Source organism: Centruroides vittatus, unplaced genomic scaffold (assembly GCF_030686945.1).
Source record: "Centruroides vittatus isolate TY-2023 unplaced genomic scaffold, ASM3068694v2 contig_89, whole genome shotgun sequence".
NCBI classification, from domain to species: domain Eukaryota; kingdom Metazoa; phylum Arthropoda; class Arachnida; order Scorpiones; family Buthidae; genus Centruroides; species Centruroides vittatus.
Genome location: NW_027122580.1, coordinates 725977 through 750629, shown reverse-complemented (window position 1 = coordinate 750629; position 24653 = coordinate 725977). Strand labels below are relative to the sequence as shown.

The 24653-nt window shown below is 31.5% G+C and overlaps 1 protein-coding gene across 2 annotated transcripts in view; it reads left to right on the top strand.

Annotated features, from left to right (window-relative positions):
* Positions 1-23435, top strand: part of Prp19 (pre-mRNA processing factor 19) — a 33243-nt gene extending 9808 nt beyond the window's left edge. Inside the window, exons 2-13 of one of the 2 annotated variants that reach the window (XM_067280729.1) lie at positions 3355-3504; positions 8599-8675; positions 12371-12428; positions 14299-14382; positions 14462-14520; positions 14594-14671; positions 14774-14890; positions 14975-15160; positions 16393-16618; positions 20457-20713; positions 20801-20862; positions 23153-23435. In XM_067280729.1, coding sequence (XP_067136830.1) covers positions 3355-3504; positions 8599-8675; positions 12371-12428; positions 14299-14382; positions 14462-14520; positions 14594-14671; positions 14774-14890; positions 14975-15160; positions 16393-16618; positions 20457-20713; positions 20801-20862; positions 23153-23294 — 1496 coding nt within the window. In that variant the 3' untranslated portion in view covers positions 23295-23435. Of the gene's footprint in view, positions 1-3354; positions 3505-8290; positions 8388-8598; positions 8676-12370; positions 12429-14298; positions 14383-14461; positions 14521-14593; positions 14672-14773; positions 14891-14974; positions 15161-16392; positions 16619-20456; positions 20714-20800; positions 20863-23152 lie in introns of those variants that run through there. The other variant, XM_067280730.1, reaches the window with a different exon arrangement.
* Positions 23436-24653: the final 1218 nt, after the last annotated feature.

Here is a 24653-nt window from a genome sequence, read left to right as displayed (position 1 = left end):
TCTTTCCACAAACGTTTTCGAGCTTTTAAAATAGCTCTTCTTCAGGTAGAGAAAATTCCGACGAAACACTTCGAAAAAGGAACGTAAACATTTAAATAAAAAACCGAATCTAAAAATAGAACGCAGATGTTTAAACAAAAATATGGAACTCACGTAACGAACATTAAGGTGGTCATGCGCATTCGTGCGCTGATGTTGGTATTTATAGATCGTTGTTTATGAGGGCCTGCCATGCTATAGAAAGATTAATCTCATCCTTCCGATTTATACATGTGGTCTGATGGTTAGCCTTACAGATGGATATAGCCTCCCGCCATTTTAGTTGTTCCAGGTGGGGCGTAGCATCGATGATGTCGGCTTTGTCGAACTCCGGTTCTATGTCGGGATCAGATGCAAAGGTGGTTAGGGCCGTGGTGTACCTCCCGTGCCGAAGGTCCGCTTGATGTTCTTGCACCCTGGTATTTAAAGATCGCTTGGTTGAGCCGATATATACAAGGCTCTCGTTACATCTGTTATCTTTCAGCGGGATAGAGTACACGCCAGGAAGCCTGCCACGAACTGGACTGCCTTTTCCATTTCTGAGGATGTCGTAGATTGTCGGGCATCTTCTATAGGCTATTTGTAATTGTTGTTTTCCAGCGATCTCAGCGTATATCGTTTTAACATATGGGTTAAAGGTGACTGGGAGGCGTGTACGTTCATCTTGGCCAGTGTTGGTCTTCGTGTGCGTAGTGGGTGCATATTGTGAGTGTTGAAGTCGCTCAATTAGACGGTGTGTTAGACCATGGTAACCGTGCTTGGCTGCTATCTTCTTGATATAATTCAATTCGGTGTTGAGGGCTTGCGTGGTGGACGAGTGGGAAAATGCCCTTTTAATCAAAGTATTAAATGCTGCAGCCTTGTAGGTGAATGGGTCAGATGAACCCACCGGTATGTATATAGGGTCGGCGTAAGGTTTACGGTATACCGATGTGATGATGGCGGATCCTTCTACTTTAATGTTTATATCCAAAAAATGGACCTCAGTATTGCTAGATTGTTCCATTTCCAGCGTTAGGCCGTAGGGATTATCGTTAACGGTTTGTACAAAATTTGAGATGTCAGGTATTGTCTTCCACATGATGAGGATGTCGTCCACATACCTCTTATAGAGTAAGATGTTCGGGAGGAACAGCGGAAGTATTTTTCGTTCTAGTTGCCTAACGACCATTTCGCATAGGGCCCCGGATACTGGGCTAACCATGGGGACTCCTCTTTTTTGTTTGTAGACTTCTCCGTCGAACACAAAGATAGAATTGTAACAGATCAGATGGGCTAATTCAATGACTTGGTGGTGTAATGCTTGTTCTTGAGTCAAATTAAGCAAAAGGTCCCTAAGGGAGCAAAAGACTGGAGGGAGCTCCACCGATGGGTACATAGATTTAAAATCTAGTATGGTAATATACTGCGGCGTCGAAGATACAGCCTGAAGGAGGTGGATGAGCTCAACTGGGTTATCGATGGTATATGGGAAGCCCTTGAGGTGGGGAGAAAGTAGGTTGTGAATGGCTTTCTCCAATTTTCTTGTGGGAGCTCTGATTTTATCGACTATTGGACGTAATTGTTGGCCCATTTTGTGCGTTTTGGCAAACGCAAAAAGTCTTAGTGTGTCCGGGGAATCGACTATTATGTTGCCCAATGCCAGGCGTTTTGCCAATTTGGAGTTTGCAAATCTCTTAACTTTATTTTGCATTTTGTCTACCACGTTCTCATTCTCCTTTTCGCATTGGGTGATATTGATGTATTCCTTTAAGCCTTGATGGTAGGTGCTGCGTCTCATGAGGACTAGTGTTTTAGATTTATCCGCCCTGGTGAGAATGATCCCGTTACGTTGCATCCACTCGCTCGTGCGTCGAAGTTTATTTCTCAGCTCGGTGACCTCAGGTTGTTCTTTAGTTTTCTTCATTCTTAGTGTGGCTAACCATCTGTAGTACTCTTTTTGTGTATCTGGTAGGCTTTTTACTAGGAGTTCCAAATCTGGAATGAGGTCCTTATATCCGCTTATAGGAGGCGGAGGTGCAAAGGTCGGACCATGTTTTAATACATCCATGACAAACTTAGGAGGTTTAACATTGTCCCATATGACGAACGGGAACGTAGGGTGTTGTCGTCTTTCTGGTACTTGGAATCTTAGTATCCAGTTCAGTTTCTTATGGTAGCGTCTTTTTAGGTTGGCACTTAGACGCTCTTGGATGGGAATTAGCCTAGTATTCTCTCTTGCCAATACGTCAGGGTCCATAATGAATAGCGAGTTTTCGGTCTCTATTAGCTCTTTGAGTCTTGAGAAAATCTGTTTTCTGGTAGCTCGAATAGCCCTGTTGAGACATAATAGCCTCACCTTCTTAAGTAGAGGTTCACTACCAGGCGGGAGATGTATGCGAAAGAATGACATCGGATATAGTCCGTTCCTTTTGCATTCCGTTAGGAATTGTAGTTTAGCTCTAGCCCTAACGAGGCCTAAGAGCTTTTTACGATAAGTATTAGTTGGCATAGCTAAATGTTAAACATATAGCTAGCCTATGTAAGTACATTGTTTGTTGTTAGATAATAGACCTACAAACATTGAGGCTATTCAAATTGATAACCATTGAAGCAAAAAAAATATAGCACTCATTCTGTGTACCAAAAGAATTCAACAATAAACTTAATAATGTACTTTAAAGTCTAATTCTCTTAGACTATAACATAAGAATGAGAATGCATCAAAATGTTGGTTTTGTCCTGCAAACAACAAGCTCTGCATGCACAAACTTAAATCTGACTTAATGCCTCTAAGTAGACCTATATTATTTATAATTAAATTGCAGTTAGAGTGTAGGACAGAAAATTTCTGTTTGTAACATTTTCTACTTCAGTAAAAATTCAAAATGTTTTCCATATGATTATAACTTTAAATAATAATTAAACTTTTGCCTATTCAAATATTTTTTTCAAAATTTAGTCAAATTAATATGCATTCAAAAGAGAATAATTATTTATTAAATTACAATGTTATGATCTGTGAACTGAAGTTTGAATTCATGTTGTTTCTAAAAATATTTCTGACCTCTTCAATTATTCTCCACTCCTTAATTGTATGATAATAAATCAATGTAAAACTTAAACTGTATAAAGAAGTTATTTTGTTTGATTATTTTTATTATTACAGTAAGTTTGACTTTTTTTACAAGCTTAAAAAATTTATTTAAAAAACATCCAAACAAGACAATGCATAAAAGTGTTATCTTATCTTTTTCACACCTCAGGAAGTTTTGTTTTCAATTTTTTTAATGAATATTAAGATTTTAATTTTCTACTGTAAAAATTTATTTTCAGTTAGTAACGAGGTACCCGAACAACCAGTTTTGTCTCCGATATCTGGAAGTATCTTTGACAAGAGACTCATTGTGAAATATATACAAGAAAATGGAACTGACCCTATTAATGGAAAAGAATTAACAGAAGATATGTTGATAGAAATTAAAAGTAAATATGAATTTTTTTTATTATAAAATATGTATGTCGATACATTGCATTAAATTCAATTACCGTGTTTTCTGTAATTGTTCACTGAACAATTTATTTTCATTTTTTGGTGGACAGTTATTGGAGTAAAAACATAACAACGTTGTAATCGGAAAAAGAGCACGATTCCAAAAGAGACTAATATAAAAACTAATGTAAAACTAGTTAAATTGGAATATCATGCAAATATATAAAAGAACCATTTGGATGAATTACCTTCATTAACTTTTAAATATTGATAATTTCCAATAACAGTAAAAACAAATATCAATAATGATATTCATCAATATTCATTTTTCTGACTTTGATATTGGAAATTATCTTATTGATAGTTGATTATTTGATAATATTGAACCTCACTAATGTACTATACTGCTATTTAGGTTATTCAGTGCAGTTTACTTCACAATATCAGTTAGATGGACAATTATAATAACAACTTTAAAGTGAGTGATTATTACAGGGAATACAATATTTGAAATAAATTTCTGATCAAAAATAACTGTTTCTTTGGAGTACAATATTTAACTCAAACATCCAAGCATTTTTAGACTTTTTCTAAACTGATCCAAACACTTTAAACAAATTAGAACCAAGACCTCTTCTTCGTTCTAAAATGTTTAAAGTTATTACTATAGTTTTTAATGTTAGATATTATCAAGCTGTTGAATCGATGAAATTATAAAACAGTGATCGTCGGTGATCACCTTCATATCTGATAATTATTTTATGAATATATTTATTTTCTTAAATATAATGAATCCAATTCTGATTTCTGAAAAATTTAAGATAAAAGTATATTTTAATATTATTAGAATTGAAATTTTATATAAAATTATAGGCAGAATAAATTTTTAAATGTTGTTATTTTTACAAACTTACAACAACACCTGTGCATTTGGTGAGAGAAAGTTTTATTAACAAATGTTTTCAGCGTAATCCCACAGACCATAATCCCAGGTTTTTAAATACATCTTTAAAAAATGTTTCACAAATAGAACATTCCATTTGATTTTCCATTAATTTTAACTTTTGAAGTATTCTAAATACAAATTTAAAGTTAAATGAATTAACCACACTTTCGGGAACCTCTTGCCGGTGTTGGACACAAAACGAAAAATCGTCGTTAACATTTTCGAACTTGGTAGTTCTTCTTCAGACGGTTAAAAAACTAGGAACGCAGATCAAATAATGGAACGAATTATTTTTAAATCGAAATCGAATGCTTCACGATGCAGCTGGTTGATCGGACATGCGCATACGGTGCGAGTAGATGGCGATTAAAGGTCCGTGTCGATCGGGGTCTGCCGGGCGGTGGGCAAATTGAGTTCTTCTTTATAGTTTATGCAGGTGGTGGCGCGTCTGTGGTGGCGCGAATTGGAACATATCAGACACGTAGCGACCATCCACGGGTACCACAAGCTTATTAATAGATTAATTAACTGTCACCGTCGTACAGCACGTATCTCTGACATCCGCTCGCGTCTTGGCAATCAACCTGAGGATGAGACACGGATCCCTGTCACATATAATCTGTACATGGCGTCGTTATATAAGAGGATCACCCACAAGCGCCGTATTAAGATCACATACAGAAGATGTCCCACCATCTTGGACATCCTCTGTAACGGGAAGGATTCCCCCGACCCCAACAGACTTCCGGGCGTTTACTCCATACCTCTTAAGGATCACAGGTTTGACAGAAACCTTGTTTATATCGGCTCAACCAAGAGATCCTTGGGATTCAGAATACGTGAGCACAATGCGGATATTCTCCATGGGAGAAATTTTACGGCTCTCTCAACTTACGCGACCGATCCAGACATCGAAGCGGCCCTCAACCAAGCCAGGCTTATCATCACATCGCCTCACCCTGAACATCTGAGGTGGTTGGAGGCTATCTCCATTTACAAACACAGCCGCGCCACCACCTGCATAAACTATAAAGAAGAACTCAATTTGCCCACCACCTGGCAGACCCTGATCGACACGGACCTTTAATCGCCATCTACTCGCACCGTATGCACATGTCCGATCAACCAGCTGCATCGTGAAGCATTCGATTTCGATTTAAAAATAATTAGTTCCATTGTTCAACCTGCGTTCCTAGTTTTTTAACCGTCTGAAGAAGAACTACCAAGTTCGAAAACGTTAACGACGATTTTTCGTTTTGTGTCCAACACCGGCAAGAAGTTCCTGAAAGTGTGGTTTACATCCCCGGTGTTCCATGATTGTATGTAGATACTTAAATGAATTAAATAAGTAAATTATGAAAAATATAAGGTTAACAATAAATAAAAATAAACTTAAAAAATATATAAGGTTAACAAAATACAAATAAAAATGGAATTAAGAAAAATATAAAATAAAAACTGAAAGTATAACACAAAAGTCAAATATGATTATAGAGGCACATAATTTGGGGATTTTATGTCCTAAACTGTTTTCAATGATGTATTTTCAAGCTGAAGGTAATGCGTTTGCATCCCTTGCATTTCAAGCATTACTCTTTGATCTTGCTCTTGTATATTTATATTTTTTTCATATCCATAGCAATGGTTGGAGAATGTACCTTTTTAGCAATGTTTGCTTCATCTCACTTTATAACAGAGCCTTCCACCTGTGACATTGCTACTAAAATTGTATTACTATGGAATTTTTCTACATTGCACTAATGCTCCTTGAGTCTCCACTAAGAGGTTTCTTTTTGTGACTCCAACATAATCTTTTTGGATCCCTAACTGTTGATTTTCATAGGGAATTTTGTATACTCATTGTTTGTAAGTTGTCAACTTATTTATAGTAAAATGAGCTGGCAACTTACAAAAACTCAAGAATAGTTTTCAAAAGAGCTCCTAATAGTTACAACTTACTGAGGAATGGTAAAGACAAACTAAAGAAACAACAGACTGGATATACAAAATACCCTATGAAAAACAACAGTTAAGGGTCCAAAAAGAAACCTCATAGTGGCAACTCAAGGAGTACAGGTACAATGTAGAAAAAGTCCTTAGTAATACAATTTTAGTGACAGTGTCACAGGTGAAAGGCTCTGTTATAAAGTGGGATGAAGCAAACATTGCTAAAAAGGTACATTCTCAAACCATTGCTATGGATATGAAAAAATAGAAATTTACAAGAGCAGTGCTGAAATGCAAAGGATGCAAACTAGGGTTTCTCATATCTCGGTCTTTTGTTTGTCCCGGGATTCCAGGATAAAAGTGAACTGTTTCCCAGGATAGAATTAATTATTTTTAAGATATACAAAATATCTTAGAATCAAATGATATAATTATTTTTCATTTTTTAAAGTAATTTAATACATTCTGCAACTTCCAAACTCATATTAATAATGCTGTGTAAGATATATATTAAAAATTACCTTTGAATTACATAGAATAACTACCTGTTGAACCTTTAAATGCAATTCCAGGATAAATAATTAACAGTTTGCATTATTTATTCTGGAATTGCATTTAAAGGTTCAATGAGTAGTTATTGTATATAATTTATTCCAGGCTTGAAGAGTTTTATGAATTATGTAGAAATTTTCACAAATAGAAAAAATTTATTAAAGTTTGCTGTAAACTGCATACAACAAAAAAAAAATGCTTTGAATTGAGTTAAAAATTTAAAAAAAAAAAAAAACAAATTTAGATCAAGCTTCTAACTTAGAAGGTAATTTTTGATTTTTAAATAAAACATAATGCAAAATATTATTGTAAATTTTTATAAGATTTTAAAAAGCAAAGATGGTCAATACTCCGATCAATCAATCTAATTTTTATTTTAATAATGAAAAGTCTTGCTACCGAGAATGCCCTTTCCGATTCAATTGATGTGATTGGAATCGTGTTTAATGCATTTAAGAGAAGACAGATGTTATGTGTTTTTCACATGCAGCCTGGAAGATTTCTAGTTTGTTTTTGAGATTGTACTTCTTTTGCTCTCTGGCATTCTCGATTTGTCTACCTCGACTGCTTTAATAGAAACATCGTAGCCCAATAATTTGGCAGTTTGTTTGTCTTTAATAATCGGGTTTACGGAGAAAAACTTCGTACTTGCAGCTTTCTTATTATTTATATCCTTGCCTAATTTGCCTAACCTGGCATTATGCAGTTATCGAAGCTACCGGGCACGGTTAAAAATTAAGACGGCTTAAGCGCAATTATTCCAGATATTACAAGTTCCGACAAGTAAAGAATTTTGAGAGTCCTACCACAAATAAGCCACGTATTGATTATTGACCATTTGTGACACGCCATAACGAGCAAATATTTAAAGAACTAATAAGTAGGTTTAAAATTAATAAATACAAATGTATTCTGACAGTTTACGAGTTAATTATACTTTCTATTTGCAAAATTTCCTCAACCTTGACACAGAATAAGAAAAAAGTGAATCTTTAAGAAATTTGCAGGATTTCCCGGGATAAAAAACAACCGGGATCTCGGGATTCCGTTTGAGAAACCTAATGCAAATGCATTACCTTCAACTTGGAAATACAGCATTGGAAGAAGGTTTAGGACATAAAATCCCCCGAATTATGTGTCGCCTATACTCATATTTGGCTTTTGTGTTATACTTTCAGTTTTTATTCTATATTTTTCTTAATTTCATTTGTATTTGTATTTTGTTAACCTTATATTTTTCATAATTTATTTATTTAACTTGTTTAACTTTAAATTGTATTTCGAATACTTCAAAAGTCAAAATTTAAATGGAATGTTCTATTTGTGGAACATTTTCTAAAAATGGATTTAAAAACCTGATGATGGCTTATGGGAGTAAACTGAAAACATTTGTTAATAAAAATTTCTCTCAGCAAATGCACAGGTCTGGTAGTAAGTTTGTAATTTATCTCTGCTGAGTACTTCTGGACCATTATTATTTTTATTATTAGTATTACTTAATTGAATCATTTAATTTTTATTGCTTTTAACTAAATGCTATTCACAAACTTTATGAATATTAAAATGAAAGTTTTATTTTCTTGATGATTTTTGAAGATTATTAATTAATATTTAAATATTATATTATATGAATACTTTTCAGCTCCTTCGGTTGTGAAACCTCGTCCTCCTTCGGCCACCAGTATTCCTGCTATTCTTAAAGCTCTTCAAGATGAATGGGTATAAAATTTTATATTTAGATTTTTCTAAATTTTTTAACATATTTCTATATTTTAAAAAATTTTAATCTTTTGTACTGAAAATAATTTCCTGTTTAAATTATTGAAATAATTATTTTTATTACAAGTTGAAAATTGAGAAGAAAATTATCATAAAAAACATAATAGAAAATTGATGTGTGCTTATTTTTTACATTTAAATTTATTTTTAAGTTATCTAAATAAGTACACTCTTGCTAATCGGAACTACTTATTGTGTAGAAATATTTGGTTCGACGAAAAGTGAAGATTAAGAGGGTTATACGTAAAGAAAAAATCAAAAAGGACTACGGGCAATACATATACTGTATTTCCTCAATTAAACCCTGGGGATTTGTTTTTGAAACGCGTATCCCTTGTAGACCCACAGTTTTTTTGAGATCAGAATTTATTACCTTGTAACAGGAGACAAGTGGGTAAAAACTGAAAGAAGTACCTTAAAACTCACATGTTTTCCAAACTATAAGAACCATTTATTGACTGTTTTTGGGTTACAGATACATTTGAAATAATTACCATTTTCATAGTTAATCCAATTCAGCATCTTTTAGTTTTGTTATTACTGGTACATTGTCATTTGTATCTGCTTCAATGTCTTTGTAAGAATCAAAATCTAACTATCATCTTCTGGTTCAGACTCATCAGCTCTTTCCAATTTAAGTTCTTCTAATTATTCTTTGGCTAATAAGCTTGTGACTCATGAATTTGATTACAACTTTCCCATGTTCTATTTTCAACAATATTTATAGTTTTACTACATAGTCCTCTGTCAGACATGATGGGAAACTAGTAAAATTATAAATATTGTTGAATATAGTTCTGCCTTTTCTGTTAGTCAGGTCAGTCAGAGCCCCCTAAGCAATATATTGTTCCCAACAAACTCTACTTACTTTTCAGATTGATCCAACAGGATAAAGTAGCAGATGATGACGGTATAGATACTTTTGCCAGTTGCATCCATATGCAGAACCATACCAAAAATTCTATAACCTTGAAAAATGTTTTCTTGCTGTTTTTTTCTGAGTAATAGAGATCTTGATATTTTTTTGGTTTCTTAAATGAGGTAAGGGAAAATTCTAAATAAAAAAATGGTAATGCCAAATGACATGAAGTAGCCATATCTGATTAACAATTAAACTTTGGATATTTTAATAATAAAATTAATAAATAATATAAAACTGTTACTATTAATATTAATAATAACAACATAACAATAAAAAAGAATCATAAATAATAAATATTACAATGTGTTATGACTGTTGAGAAAGAAAGACAACAAATGAAACCATGAACAAACAAGCATACTTTGGTTATTATATTAATAATTCCAAAAAAAATATTCCTGTAAACCTTGGAATAAAAAATTCTGTCCAACTTCAAAACAATTTGAAGAGATGGAATTTTAGTTAAAATCTTTAACTGCCACTCCAAACTACATTACCCTATACAGTGCAGTACTTCATCATGTTTCTCGCGTGTCAATCTCAGGTTTATATTTAACAGCATTGTTATTCCCCAGAGTTTATTTGTAGACTTGGATTTATTTGAATCTTCAAATTTAATCAAGGAAACATAGTATTTTAAACAATTTTACTTGGTATTTAGTACAGATTTTTATTTTAAATTGTTTAGTACATTTTAAGTGTGTCATGATTTTTAAAAAGTAATGACTACTGTTTGTTTTTGACTTCAATACTTAGCAGAAAGTGAAAAGAATTTATTTGGATTATAGTGAGAGTGCACTGTAATTTAATTCTACCTTATTTGCCTACTTATGATGAAAATGCATTAAAATATAGTAATTTATGTATCATTAGAATGTTTAGTATTATTACTAGCAAATGAGCCCGGCATTGCTTGGGCAAACGATTTGATTGATTTGGTAAATATTGTACGTTTGGAAATTAAGTTATTACTATCAACAGTAATCTTCAACAACCATAGTAATTGTTTTATAACACATACCCTTTATTGCCGAGAATCATTTTACTGCTTCAAACAAACATTTTTAACCTGATCAATTTTCTGGAACATTTATAATCGTTCTATAATCGAACCAATATGCAATAACAAATTCAAATTTAAAACGGTTTAAACATTTGGTTAAAAAATCAAAATATATAAAAAGATCTATAACAATGTCTGAAATGTTATCAATTTAATACACCTAAGTACTCAATAAATACAAAATGCAATGAAGACTAAACATAGTTAAAAACAAAAAATTGCAAAAAGTTTTACTATTTTTGATGTCACGAGTTGTAAAAAGCAAAGTTGCTGTTTTAATTGTAATTGTAATTTTAAAAAAGCTACAACATAATAACTAATGAGTTCCAAGTTGTTTTAAAATTTCATGATTCAATAATAAAGTATGCATTGAAATTTATAAAAATGTAAAAAAAAAATATATATATACCGTATGTACTCGAATATAAGATGACTTTGCATATAGGATGAGGTTTGACTTAAAAGATCAAACTAAAGAAAATTAGATTTATTAATACAATTCTAATTTTATTTCATTTAATCACAAGTAAAATATCAAATGAATGTAAATGCACACACTGTCCCACAAAAATTACTGGCATTTTAAACTTTAAGGAAAAATCTTGTAAAATCGACAACATAATTTGTTCACGTAAAGCCGGACAACGGAGAAACCTTTTTTGTCAATTCTTAACGGTCGAATCGACTCTTCGTCGATTACACTTACGAGTTTCTCCGAATTCTGATTTCCAAATAATCATGTTTTCGTGTGGGAATGGATTAAAACTTATATCGTGCTCCCGTGTGATTTTGGAATTTCAATCTGGAATTCAATTCAAAAGCTTTGCTTTTCCTATTGCTATTAACCTTTACTCCTTGCAATATATTGGTACAAGAACGATTCAAATGACCCAGATAAAATACTTATGTTTTTAAAAACAAGAGGATAAGTATCCGGTAAAAAAAATGAAAATACACAGTTCACAAAAATTATTTGCAAAAATGCAGAGTCTTTCACTTGCGCGTATAGGATGACCTAGGAATTTGAGGCAGTGATAAATGAATAAAAACCTCGTCTTATATGTGAGTAAATACGGTAATATTTTACAAAATATTTGTATGAAGTAATACAGAAGAGTACTTTTTTATCCAAGGTAAAATGGATGAACATACTTTGGATAACACAGAATTTTAGGTAGAAAACTATTGACAAAGTGTACAACCATTGCTACAAAATCAAAGTTTTATGATGATTACAATTGAAATTTCAATGTCCTTTTAAAATTCATATTGTAGTGAGACTTCCACAAGAGTAAATTCTTTTCAAAGCTTCTTATCTTTGTTGGTAAAAGTACTCTTTTCCAGTTTACCTCAGATAATGCAAAATCTTTGTTGGATCTAATTTAATTAGGACTCTGCTGCACTACTAATATATTTAATGAACATCACTAAAATTAAAAGTTGAAAGTCTGTTAGATAATAATGTTAAAATCGTCTTTAACGTTTGTGTAAAATTTAAAAATTATCTTAGCTGTCGAACTCCTACTTTTAGATTAATTATTAATACAAATACAACAGGTTTTGAAAAATTAATTTTAGTAAATTGTATTAGCAAAACTATAAATAGATTCTTTTTACATTATTTATTGTGTTAATTTTTAATAAATGTAGGATGCTGTCATGTTACATAGTTTTACATTACGACAACAACTCCAAACAGCTCGCCAAGGTAAGGAAGACATTTATTAAATATTAAGTATTGACTTATAAAATGTAGTGTTATTTACTTATCTTACTTAATACTACCAGTCTTGTCATTATTATCAATATAGGCAAGTCCCAAAGTTATTACAATAAGCAGAATTTTTAATCTATGTTAAAAATGATTAATTCTTAAAATAAAGTAATAGTTAACATAACTATGTAAAACAATTTTAATTAAAGGTCAAAAATAAACTGATACATAGGGAAATTGGTAGATCAAAGTATAACATTTTAAGAATACATAATAATTAATTATTTTAATTTCAAATTTTTTGCAATAAATTGTAATAGTGGCAGTTTTCCATGCATCCTAGTTTTTTCATGGGCATTTTTGATCAAACTGACTTAGTTATAATCATAAGTGTAGACTATCCAAAAGATGTCTTCTCTTGTCTTTTTTCACACCAAGAACTCATTTAAAATATACGGAGGTTCAACCTTTTATTTGAGTCTATGGCCACAGTAAATTATGTAAAAGACAAAAAATGTTCACTGGTGATTGGATAATATTATAAAATAAATTACATTTTTAAAAAATGTGTCTTGGCTTTGCTTCCATGATATCCTCATACTCCATGCTATCCATCTAACTAAAAATTTAAGTCAAAAATCTTTTTTGACTTATCACATGCATATGCAACAATTACCTGCTCTAATGTCATTTTCAGCAACCCGATGTCATCAAAAATGAAGTAATGGATGTTTATCAGTTATACGTGTTGTAATGACTGGACGTTCTGCAAGTTGCTACAATCCTAAATGCTTGTCTTAGTAAGATAGCCTGGGGTACTATTGCTTTCAATAGTTTAAATGTTTTCATAGCTTTATTTTCTGAGAAACATCTTATCCTTCTCATCATTTATTTCCAGCTCATTTCATTTTAGATATGATGTTGAAATTTGGCATGTGCAAAGAAGATACAATACAGGATTTTTCAGAATTATGTACAGTGTAATTGAAAAATCAGCAGAAAATCTACTACCTACCTTATGCATGTTAAAAAAAAAATGCATGTGATTGAGTGTCAATGAATATTGCAAACAGGCTAGTTTTTTATATGAATGGTATCAAGGTTATTGTTTACCATATTTACTTGAGTATAAGATGAGGTTTTTATTCATTTTTCATTGCTTCAAAAACCTAGGTTGTCCTATACGCACGAGCAAAGGATTCTTTGCGTTTTTTGCAATAATTTTTGTGAATCGTGTAGAGAAGTTCATGCTGCCATTATAGCTGGGTGCTATCGAGGTCAAGGTGAATATTGCTTTCAAAGAGATGGTCTGAAAATAGCTGGTCACTTAGCAATGATTATAAATGTAGTTATTTCATATTTGTTAACTCTATTTTTAATGAATATTTGCACATTCTGAATCATTAAAAATAAACTTTTTCCGGTCATGCGCATTATAATCTTTTGGTTTTGCTACATGGGTATCAGATGTGTGGAAAAGCATTTCTCAAGAACTGACAGAAAGGTCATTCGGGAAATACTGCATTTCAAATTCACTCGACAGATCAGAGGATGATGCTCTGTGAAGTGAAAGTGAAAAAGAGGAGAGTTGTAATGAAGCTTCAGAGAGCGAGTCCGAGTAGACAAAAAGTGATATCAAGAAAACATGGTTGTTTGCCTTAATACATGCATTTGATAATATTTTATTTGTGATTAAATGAAATAAAATTAGAATTGTATTAATAGATCTAATTTTTTTTATCTTGGTCTTTAAAGTCATACTTCGTTTTTTATGCAAGATCATCTTATATGCGAGTAAATATGGTATTTAGATTAATATAAAATTTTAGTTTTTAAGTTTTTGTTTTTTTTTAATCTTTTATAGAACTTTCACATGCATTATATCAACATGATGCTGCTTGCCGTGTAATTGCTCGTTTAACAAAAGAAGTAACTGCTGCTAGAGAAGGTAAATGGATTATGAATCTGATTAAATTTCATAAATTATAATTTTAATTTAATGAACATTGTTTAAATTATAATTTTAGCTTTGGCAACATTGAAACCTCAGGCTGGTATAGCAGCAGTTCCAGGAGTGCAACAGCCAGTAAGTTTTAATATTTATTTAATATAATGCAATTTAATTATAACAAAGATTAACAGTTTAATTATTTATTAAGCAATATGGTGCAGAAGCAGGTGGTTTAGCTGAACAACCAATGGAAGAAGCAGGAATGACACCTGAAGTTATTCAGAAGGTATTTTTTCTTACTTCAATCAATTTGAATTAAAACTTTAAATTTAATTGTTTCGATATTTGTTCTGTTTTTAATAAGTTTATTTTTTATTGATCTATATAGCTACAAGATAAAGCAACTCTTCTCACCACAGAACGAAAGAAAAGAGGCAAGACTGTTCCAGAAGAACTTGCTAAGCCAGAAGATATTCGTTCCTATCACACACTTGCATCACATCCTGTATATGAAAAAACTTTAATAACTAATTTAATTTTTAAAAATGTTAAATAAACAGTGAAATTAAAATTTATTTTATTTTTATAGGGTTTGCATAGTGCTAGTGTTCCGGGTATTCTTGCAATGGATGTTTGTCCCAGTGATACTAGTAAAATATTGACTGGTGGAAATGACAAAAATGCAACTATTTTTAATAAAGATACTGAGCAAGTAATTACAATTTTGAAAGGCCATACAAAGAAAGTTACATCTGTTATATATCATACAGAAGAAGTAAATATCTTTAAGTTTCTTTTTTTTTATACATAATAATAATTATTTAATTTTAAATTAATAGTAATTCTTAAAATTTAAATTAAAATAACAGTGACATGAAATTTATATTATATACAGGTAGCCCTCGGTTTACGTCGCAGTTCCGTTCCTACAAAAGCCGGTGCAAATCGAATCGGCATAAAATGAACCCACATTTACAGTGAGGTATAGGGTTTGGTTCTACATAAATGAAAAACAAGCAAATAATTTTGTTTATCAATACAATATAATACAGAATACATACATTTTTTAAAATTAAATTTATAATATATTTTATAATAAAATAAAGTGAAATGTTTTTATTACAACATCTTAAGAAAAACAAATGATATTTCAAAATTTTGAATCTCTTACATTTTTCGGAAAAAAGTACGAGTATCCGTCTTTAATCGTTTACATTTTTGTTTCTTTTCATTAAGAATTTCGGAATATGGTCGAATGGATGCAATGATGCTCCTTTTTACATTTGCACTTTGCTCCCAATTGTTGTCTAACTCACAAAGTTCATCTGTCAAACTTTCCATAGTTGAAATGATATGCTAACCCAACATAGAGCTACAGATGAGCGGAGACGCTGATTGATCGACCACTGGCTGCCGTAGCGCATATATAAGATTAGTTTGGGTGGAAAAATTGAAGTTGGTTTCGTCTCATTAACAATAGTTTGTGATCGCAGAAGTGCTACTGCGTCGTAAGGTGTTTTCCTGAACGAACCGATACGGGATACGAACTATTCGCATTCATTGGCGCTCTGGATTCGGACGCCATTTATTGGACTATTAGGTTTAATAACTTTACTTGTGGGTACCTAAACATTTAGTATTTTAATATTAATTTAATGCAAATGTATACATACTCAATAATATTAAACAGAGAAAATAAATTATTCAATAAAAATCTTTGTTTTAATGAATGTACAATGTTGTGGCTCAGTATATACATCAACACTGAAATGAAAATCAGTCTAGCATAAGGAAAATCGGGGAACTACACCACAAAATGGCAAATTGTGCAGTGGCGTTATTGTGAATCGGTGTAAATTGAGCAGGCGTAAACCAAGAGCTACCTGTATTGTATTTTCAGATATATATACAATTTATTTTTATTAAATTGTTTGGATTTAGTTTAAATTTTTTTAACTCTTGACTACCAGTTTATTAAAAAATAAATAAATTTGTTTTTCATTTTAGGAGACAGTTATTACAGCTTCTCCAGATACAATTATTCGTATTTGGCATGTACCAACTTCTCAAACTGTTCAAGCAATTCGAGCTCATGAAGGTCCAGTTACAGGTCTTAGTTTACATGCAACAGGAGATTATCTTCTTAGTACATCAACAGATGAGCATTGGGCATTTTCTGATTTAAGAACAGGCAGAGTTTTGACAAAGGTTGGAGACACTTCTACTCCTCATGGTGAGTTGAAATTACAGTAGAATATCGATTATCCGACCCCCGATCGACCGACCACATTCTAGTCGGCAAATTCAAGTGTCCACTAGTGATGTGGTCTACAATATTTGGCTGTGTCTTGGATACTCTAATATTATTTTTGTTAAATGTTTGCGTGTTTTAGCTGGCAACACTGGCTCGACCATGAAAGAGAGGCCAGTATTTAAACCAGGTTTAATTTTCAATTTTTTCTTTTTTTGTATTTATTTTGTGCAAAATAAAGAAATAATTTTTAACGATACAATAGCGACGATTACTATTTTTAAAAAATTTTGTTAGGCTTAACATCGATGAAAATTCAATGCGAAGTAGGTTAATAGCGATATACTATTGGGTTGTTCGGAAAGTAATTTCGTTTTTTCCATAGAAAAATAAATGCAATATTCGTATAATAAATAAATATTTTATTGAATTATATATTGACCATTTTGGTCAAATACCTGTTGTCATTGTTTCTGGTAGTAGCACGATTTCACATTCATAAAAATTTTGATCGTTTACAAAAAACTGATCCGAGTGATTTTTGACATTTCAAGTAAATGTCTTACAGTTAAAAATATTTGTATAGACCAGAACAAGTAATAATCCGAGTGTCCCCGATCTGGCGAATACGGTCGGTGCGATAACGCATTCCATCTAAGTTATAACAGTTTCTGACGAGTTACCAAACTTGTGTGAAATTTGGCATTATCGTGGCAAAACATTACACTCTGTTAGTTAATCAATTCTGGCCTTTTCTGTTCGACCATATTACTCAATTTGTTTACTCCGTGGCGGTACACTTTCGAATCAATTGTTAAATTGTCTGGTAAAAGCTCAAAAAAAAATTTCTTTAAAATCCAACCATAGAGAGCATCTCTCGTTAATAACACGTGGAACCCATATATCGAGCTTCGAAACGAAACCAATTCGTTTTAAGTAATACTAAACGGTTTGATTTAACAGATTTAATCTCTTAGTGATTTTACGCGTTGTTATACGGCAGATTGCTTCAATCGGTACCTTTATTTTGTTTTCGTTGGCTTCGAATGGCCGTCCAGAATGTGGTGTATCTTCGATATAAAAATTGCCAGAACGCAATTTTGTAAACCAGTTTTGGCACCGTCTTTCTCTCTACACCTCTTCTCCAAACATGTACGACAATTTTTTTCTTGTTTGAACAGCATTTTGATTTTTTAGTTATAAAAAAGCAAAATATGCCGAAAATGATGCTTTCGATTTTCCAAATTTGATGGGTCACCGAAAAAAAACAATTGTACAGAATCAAACAAAATTTTTTACAAATAAGCCTTAAAATGTCAGCTGTTGAAGTATATAATGAAAATGTGGTTTAAAATAAAATCGGCTTGTAAAAATACATCTAATTCCTCTAGTAATAGAAAAACGAAATTACTTTCCGAACAACCCAATAATAACATGGGATATACTAATATACTATACTAATAATATATTTTTTCATACTTTTCGGTTATTCGTTTTTTCAGTTATTCGACCAACTCCGGTCCCCAATTGCGTCGGATAATCGATGCTCTACTGTCGATTTATCTTTATGGAAAAAATATTACAATATAATTTAATATGATGATCTCAATGTTATCCTTTGGTAAATTCAAACAGTAAATGTAATAAAATGTGGTAATTGTGAATGATGTTAGTATTATGCATATTAAAATTGCTATTTACATTTTTTATAACTCAATATAAAATAAGAATAATTTATAATATTAGATATATTGATTTGCCTTCTTTAATTAGGACTAATAACATTCTAAAATATCTTTGATTCAGTTATTTCACTGATGTGATACAATATTCAGTGTGAATTATAAAGTGAATTTACAGTGTTGAAAAATGTCACAAAGAATATTAGTTCATTTCTGCAATAAAACTGTTGTAATTTTCTGCGTAAATCCTAAAGTGAGGTTTAAGTATTGTCAGTTTATACATATTAAACAATTTACCTAAAAGGAACTCCCACACATTTTTATTCTAATGAAATAAAATATTATCTTTTCTAAGATATTGCAAACATCTGAAGCAAGAAAATTTGAAAATATGTCACTAAGAAATGCCTTCCAATTGGCTTTATTAAAATGGAAGCAGTTACTAGTGATATCATAAAGTGTACTCTCGTTATCATTTTTTTCTGTTATAAATGTTATGACATGTTTTGTGAATATGAAGTATAAAATATTATTCTGCTAACTTTATGATATTGGAGAAATACTATGTTATATGTTCTAAGAATTTGTGAATCTGGGCCCTGGTGGATTGGAATTAGCAGATCATCCAATAGAAGACTGAAATTCTGTTTCATTTAATACATTTCATACACATATTATTTAGAAAATATATGCAAAAGTGTATTTTACTGTTGTCTTCTGAGTTGAAAATTATTTAATAATTAAATTGTATATGATGGTTACTATAAAAAATGAGTAGAGTTAAAACTAGAGTTAAAAAATGAAACAAAAATTAATATAGCAATGGTGTTATCATTAATTTTGATTTCATTAGCAAAATGAAATGATATACATCTGATACACAGTAACCATTCTTATCTGTAGGAGTTACATTTCAAGACCAGGTGGATGCCTGAAACCAAAGATAATATCAATCCTACATGTACTGTACTTTGTTTTCTGTACATACACACCCATGATAAAGCTTAATTTATAGATTTGGTACAGTAAGAGGTAAACAAGAATAACTAATAATAAAATAGAACAATTACAACAACATACTTCAATAAAAATTTGTCATTTAGCATATGTTTTTCTTTTTAAGTCAAGAACTTTTATCTTTTCACTTAAAGGAAGCACTCTAAGGTTTCTCTTTGGCATATCCAAACTTCCAACATCACAATGCTTGAATTTTGAGGTCATTATTAAGTAAATTGTAGAGTTACTTAAACAAAAGCACTGTGGTATGACAGTCAGTCTGGCAACTAAAATGGTTACTAAGTGACTAATGGTGGGTAACATATATTGACACAGCACGGATATGTTGGACAAAGATGATTTATGTCTTCAGTGGAATGAGATGAGACCTCAGAATGGTGCACAATTTAAAGCTTACAAATTGTTTATTTTAGAATTTTATTTTTGAATTGTGATCATGGATAACTGAAACCGTGAATATCTAAATATATAAAATTACTTGTCCCGACTGATTGATTCATCATCAACCAGAGCAAACCACCGAACCTAGAGGTGAAATTTGGTACACAGTTAGGGTACGTCGTGGAAACGCACACTAAGAAGGGATTTTTCAAAATTCCCCCGCAGGGGGAGAGGGAGTGCATTAAGGCTTAACGTGAAGAACGGCTTCTACTGTACTATTTTAGATGCAATTTTTTTGCTTTCGACTACGTTCGGTGTTCATTGAATACTTAGGTGTATTAAATTGATAACATTTCAGACATTGTTACAAATATTATTATATTTTTCGATTTCTTAACCGTTTTAAATTTGAATTTGTTATTGCGTATTGGTTCAATTATAGAACGATTGTAAACGTTCCAGAAAATTGATCAAATTGAAAACAGTTTGTTTGATTCTCAACAATTCTCGTCATTCTCGGCGATAGGTGTTATATAACAATTACTACGGTTGTCGAAATACCGAATAAACGGTGTTTGCTTGCAAAATCCGCACGGGTAAAGTTGCGGGTAACGACTAGCTAGTCAATAATTTTACTTTATCAAAAAAACACTTTATCAATATATAACATTTAAAATATTATTATTCAAAGGAATGTTATAATTATTATTTTATTAATTAGAAAAATGTTCTTTTATTAGCTTTGACAACAGCACAGTTTCATCCAGATGGTCTTATTTTTGGAACTGGTACATCTGATTCTCTCATTAAAATTTGGGATCTGAAGGAAAGGACAAATGTTGCAAACTTTCCTGGTCATTCTGGGCCTATTTCTGCAATTGCTTTCTCAGAAAATGGTTACTATTTGGCAACTTCAGCAGATGATTCAGTTGTCAAATTATGGGATTTAAGAAAATTGAAAAATTTTAAATCAATTACCCTTGATGAAGGTTATGAGGTATAGTTGAAACTTTAATCTGCTTTTCTGTTCTTGATAAATAACAATTGCCATTAATTTTATATATGTAAATTCTTTATTTTTTAGGTTAAAAATTTAAGTTTTGATCAGAGTGGAACATTTTTAGCCGTTGCTGGTACTGATGTTAGGTAAATAATTTTATTTTAATATTGATATTATATTTATTAAAATAGATATTTCGATGACTAATTTGATATTTCATTCAATGATATTTAACACATTTTGGAACAATGTAAAAAATAAATTCTTGCAGATTGAAAATTGAATATTTCTTTTAAAAACTAAGAAATTAAAGATTATTACATCTGGTCATAATAAATTCTCGCTATAAAAACTAATATTAAGTAAATCTTATTATTTTAGTATCTAATTCTACATTCCAGAATACTTGTTTTTTTATTGATTTGAATTTCTGTTATGAATTGAAAAACTGTGTTAAAAATTTAAATTATTATATTTTATTAATTATGTTTAGCTTTGTGCATTGTGTTTGCAGACTGTTAAACATTTATTATACAAGGTGCAATCAAAAAGAAACTTGATTTGGTCTATAAAAATTTTAATTCTTAAGTAATTTAAATCTAGCTGCCATCCCCTTTTCAGTAGCCTCTTCTGCATTTACATAGTGATCCCACCACTGAACTAAACCTGACTTGCAGAAAATAACTTGTAATATATGTGTATCACACTGTTTAGAAAATAATGTCAAGAAAATAAAATAGGTACTGTTAAAATTTTTTAAAACACAAAATAACTTTAGTTACAACTCTAGTACTTTCAGTTAAGCTAATTTAACTTTCAGGGTAGAATTTGAATAGTCTTCTTTACATCAACAGGAATAGTGGAGGCATGTATAAGAATAAATATTTATAATAAATACAATGTAAACAAAATTAGCATAAATTATAATAAAAATTAAAATAGTCACAAAATCCTGGTAAAATATACACAGTAAGTTGAACCAATTTAAATAGATTAAATAATATGGGAGAGTCTGCAAAAGAAAATAAAGATGGGCTAAATGGGGGATTTTTAGGGGGTGAAGTGATCACTTTCAGTGTGAAAGACTGCAAATGCTTCTCAGTGATCAGAGTACATCAGAATTGCAGAGTTGATGATTATAAATAAAGAAGGATTCCCAGTAGAAGATGGTGGTATTGTCTCTGGGGAAAACAGACAACTTACATGATCCCAAAATAGTGTGTAGTGTTCTCGAGCAGTGCCGTAACTAGGATTTTGGACGCCTATGACCAAGAATAAAAATGGCACCTTTTTAATTTTTGTTATTAAATAAAAATAAAAATGGTGGTTTATTTTTGAAATATATGTTCGCAGAAATTACAGATCATAAATACTATATAAATATAAATATAAAAGTTTTTTTGTGTTATTAATTTTGAATACATATTATTCCGAAACCTTCTCGGCGCCTATGGCGGGGGCCACGTTGGCCATACCCTAGTTACGGCTCTGTTCTCGGGTTACCAATTTTGCAAGCTCTGTATGCTTTTTTGGGAGACTACTGTGGCCTATTCCTTTAGCTGGGTTTTAAGTTTGCTGGTCGCGGCTCCTACGACTAGGTTAGCGTATCGTCTCGTCATTAGTTGCCGTCTTACGGAAATAAGATAGACACTGGATTTTTCATACGTTTGGTAGTGATCTCTGTCGTTAGAAATAAGTTGTCTTAAAGGTGCTTATAAGTAATTTAAAAAAAAAAGTTGTGAGCAGTAAATAGTTGGGAGATTTTTTTGAGATATTTCTGGAAAAAGTGATTTGGCACTTGTATTCCTAGAGACAATTTGGAATGTTAATTAAGGATAGGAAGGAGGAGTGAAAAACTCTAGGACATCAGACTAACTCGTGCTTTATGGCAACGAATACGTCATTAAGAGCAACTGCGGAGTTAGATAAGTCATAAGCTCTACGGACGTGCGCACCTACGGTAGCGTTCTCGAACTTACCGGGTCGAAACGAGCGGCGAGATACGACCGACGATTTCTCCGAACCGCTCCTCTCTCCCGCTCGCGTTTATTCTTTAAAGCAATCCGGCTGGTGCGTTTGATTTTATAACAGCATAACACTAAAAACCCAGTTTTGCTGGGATTTTATGCTTTGTTATATATTTGATTTTAATGATTCAAGAATTTATATTGCAAATAGAACACTGCATGTTAATAATGTTATAAATAATTAATAATTCTGAAATCATACTAATTTGAATAACATTTAGATGTGTCTGAAAAACTTCAACCCGAATTGAATTTAAACTTTCACGAATGTGCCATTTCCAGCTATCATTTGGTTCAAACTTTTAGACATTTATTAATTTTTGAACACAATATAGTTGTAATAATTGTATTTAAGATTGTCTATGCGATACACGAATAATTATCTTATTTGTTTTTTCTTTGTCTACAGAATATATTTATGTAAACAGTGGGACAATCTGAAAGTCTTTTCCGACCACACCGCTCTGGCCACGGGCGTTCGTTTCGGCCAACACGCACACTTCATCGCCTCGGTCAGCATGGACAGGACGCTAAAAATTTACGGCATATGATGCCAAGAATAACGAGCATCAAAAACTAGGTTAGACGGCCGAAACGTTCGTAGGAATTAATTCACCTTTCCGTCACTTAACGTCGTCATTATGCAAGTCTCTGTGAAATTTATAATAAATCCATTTATTAAAAAATAAAAACTATTACTCTTTACTTCTTAAATAATTAAATTATAAGAATCTTATTTGATATTAAAGAATAAGACAATTTAACTTTTCGAATAAAATTCAATTAAAAATATTCAAACACATTAATTAATGACTGAAAGTTTGATTTGTTCTTCCATAATTATGTAATATATTTAAATATCGCTTAATGAAATTCTTAAAACAATAAATTTGCAAATTAAACACAATAAGATACACATTAAGTTTATTTTCAGTAATATTTACAGTAATTGTATGGAACGTTAATGATTATCAATTAAAGAAAGTAGCTTTTCATGTCCTCTCCATAAATGTAAACAAAGATGAAAAATAGAATTTCTTTCACGCAGTTTTTAAATTTTCAGCTTCAATTTCAAAAGCTATAAATTAGCAAATGAAATTATTGTAGGAAAAAAGTACGAGTATATCGATAAAAATCAAATATTGCACGAGAAGTTATATATTTCGAAATTTTAAACGACAAAATAGATGAGTGAGTTTCTGATGACAAATCTAAAAATACTACAGTGCATTAAGTAAATAAATTTGGGAAGTTAAGATAAATCTTATTTTTTAAAACGACCAAAAAGTCTGCTAAAAATGTTTAAAACCATTTATTCTGCATAAAAGTATACGTAGATTACGTAAAACTCGAGAAAATGATAAAAAATTTGAATCACCTAATCACTTTCCGAATCTGATCCATCAGTCATTGTTTACAAACAGTCGTCTACACTCTTCATCGGTTGCAGATAGGGCGAGAAAAGTAAATCTTTGAACTGCGAAAATGATCTCTCTCAACATCAACGGATGCGAGATGATCACATTGGTTTTACTAAAACCTCCAGGTTTTGTGACTGAAGAGACTCGGTAATTTCGGGTCCACAACTGGGTGATAAAAATATTTGCACGCTTAGAAAGCGTACAATTTGACAGATATTTTTTATTTATTTATTGGTAAAATATATATAAATATGGTTACGAATTATTTCCAATTTAGGAAATGTTTTGGAACAACATACTGTTAGTTATTGTATGTCAGAAACTGTTAACACAGCACATCGCAGAAAAGCGGTTCTTCGAAAGCAAATTCTTCCCACGAATTTTTAATTTTACGAATTGTCTGTTTTTTTATATGTGTTTGTTAGTTTTGGGGTAGACAACGAGCTAGAATATACTAGAGTGGCTAGAGCGACGCCATGTTTAGGGAAA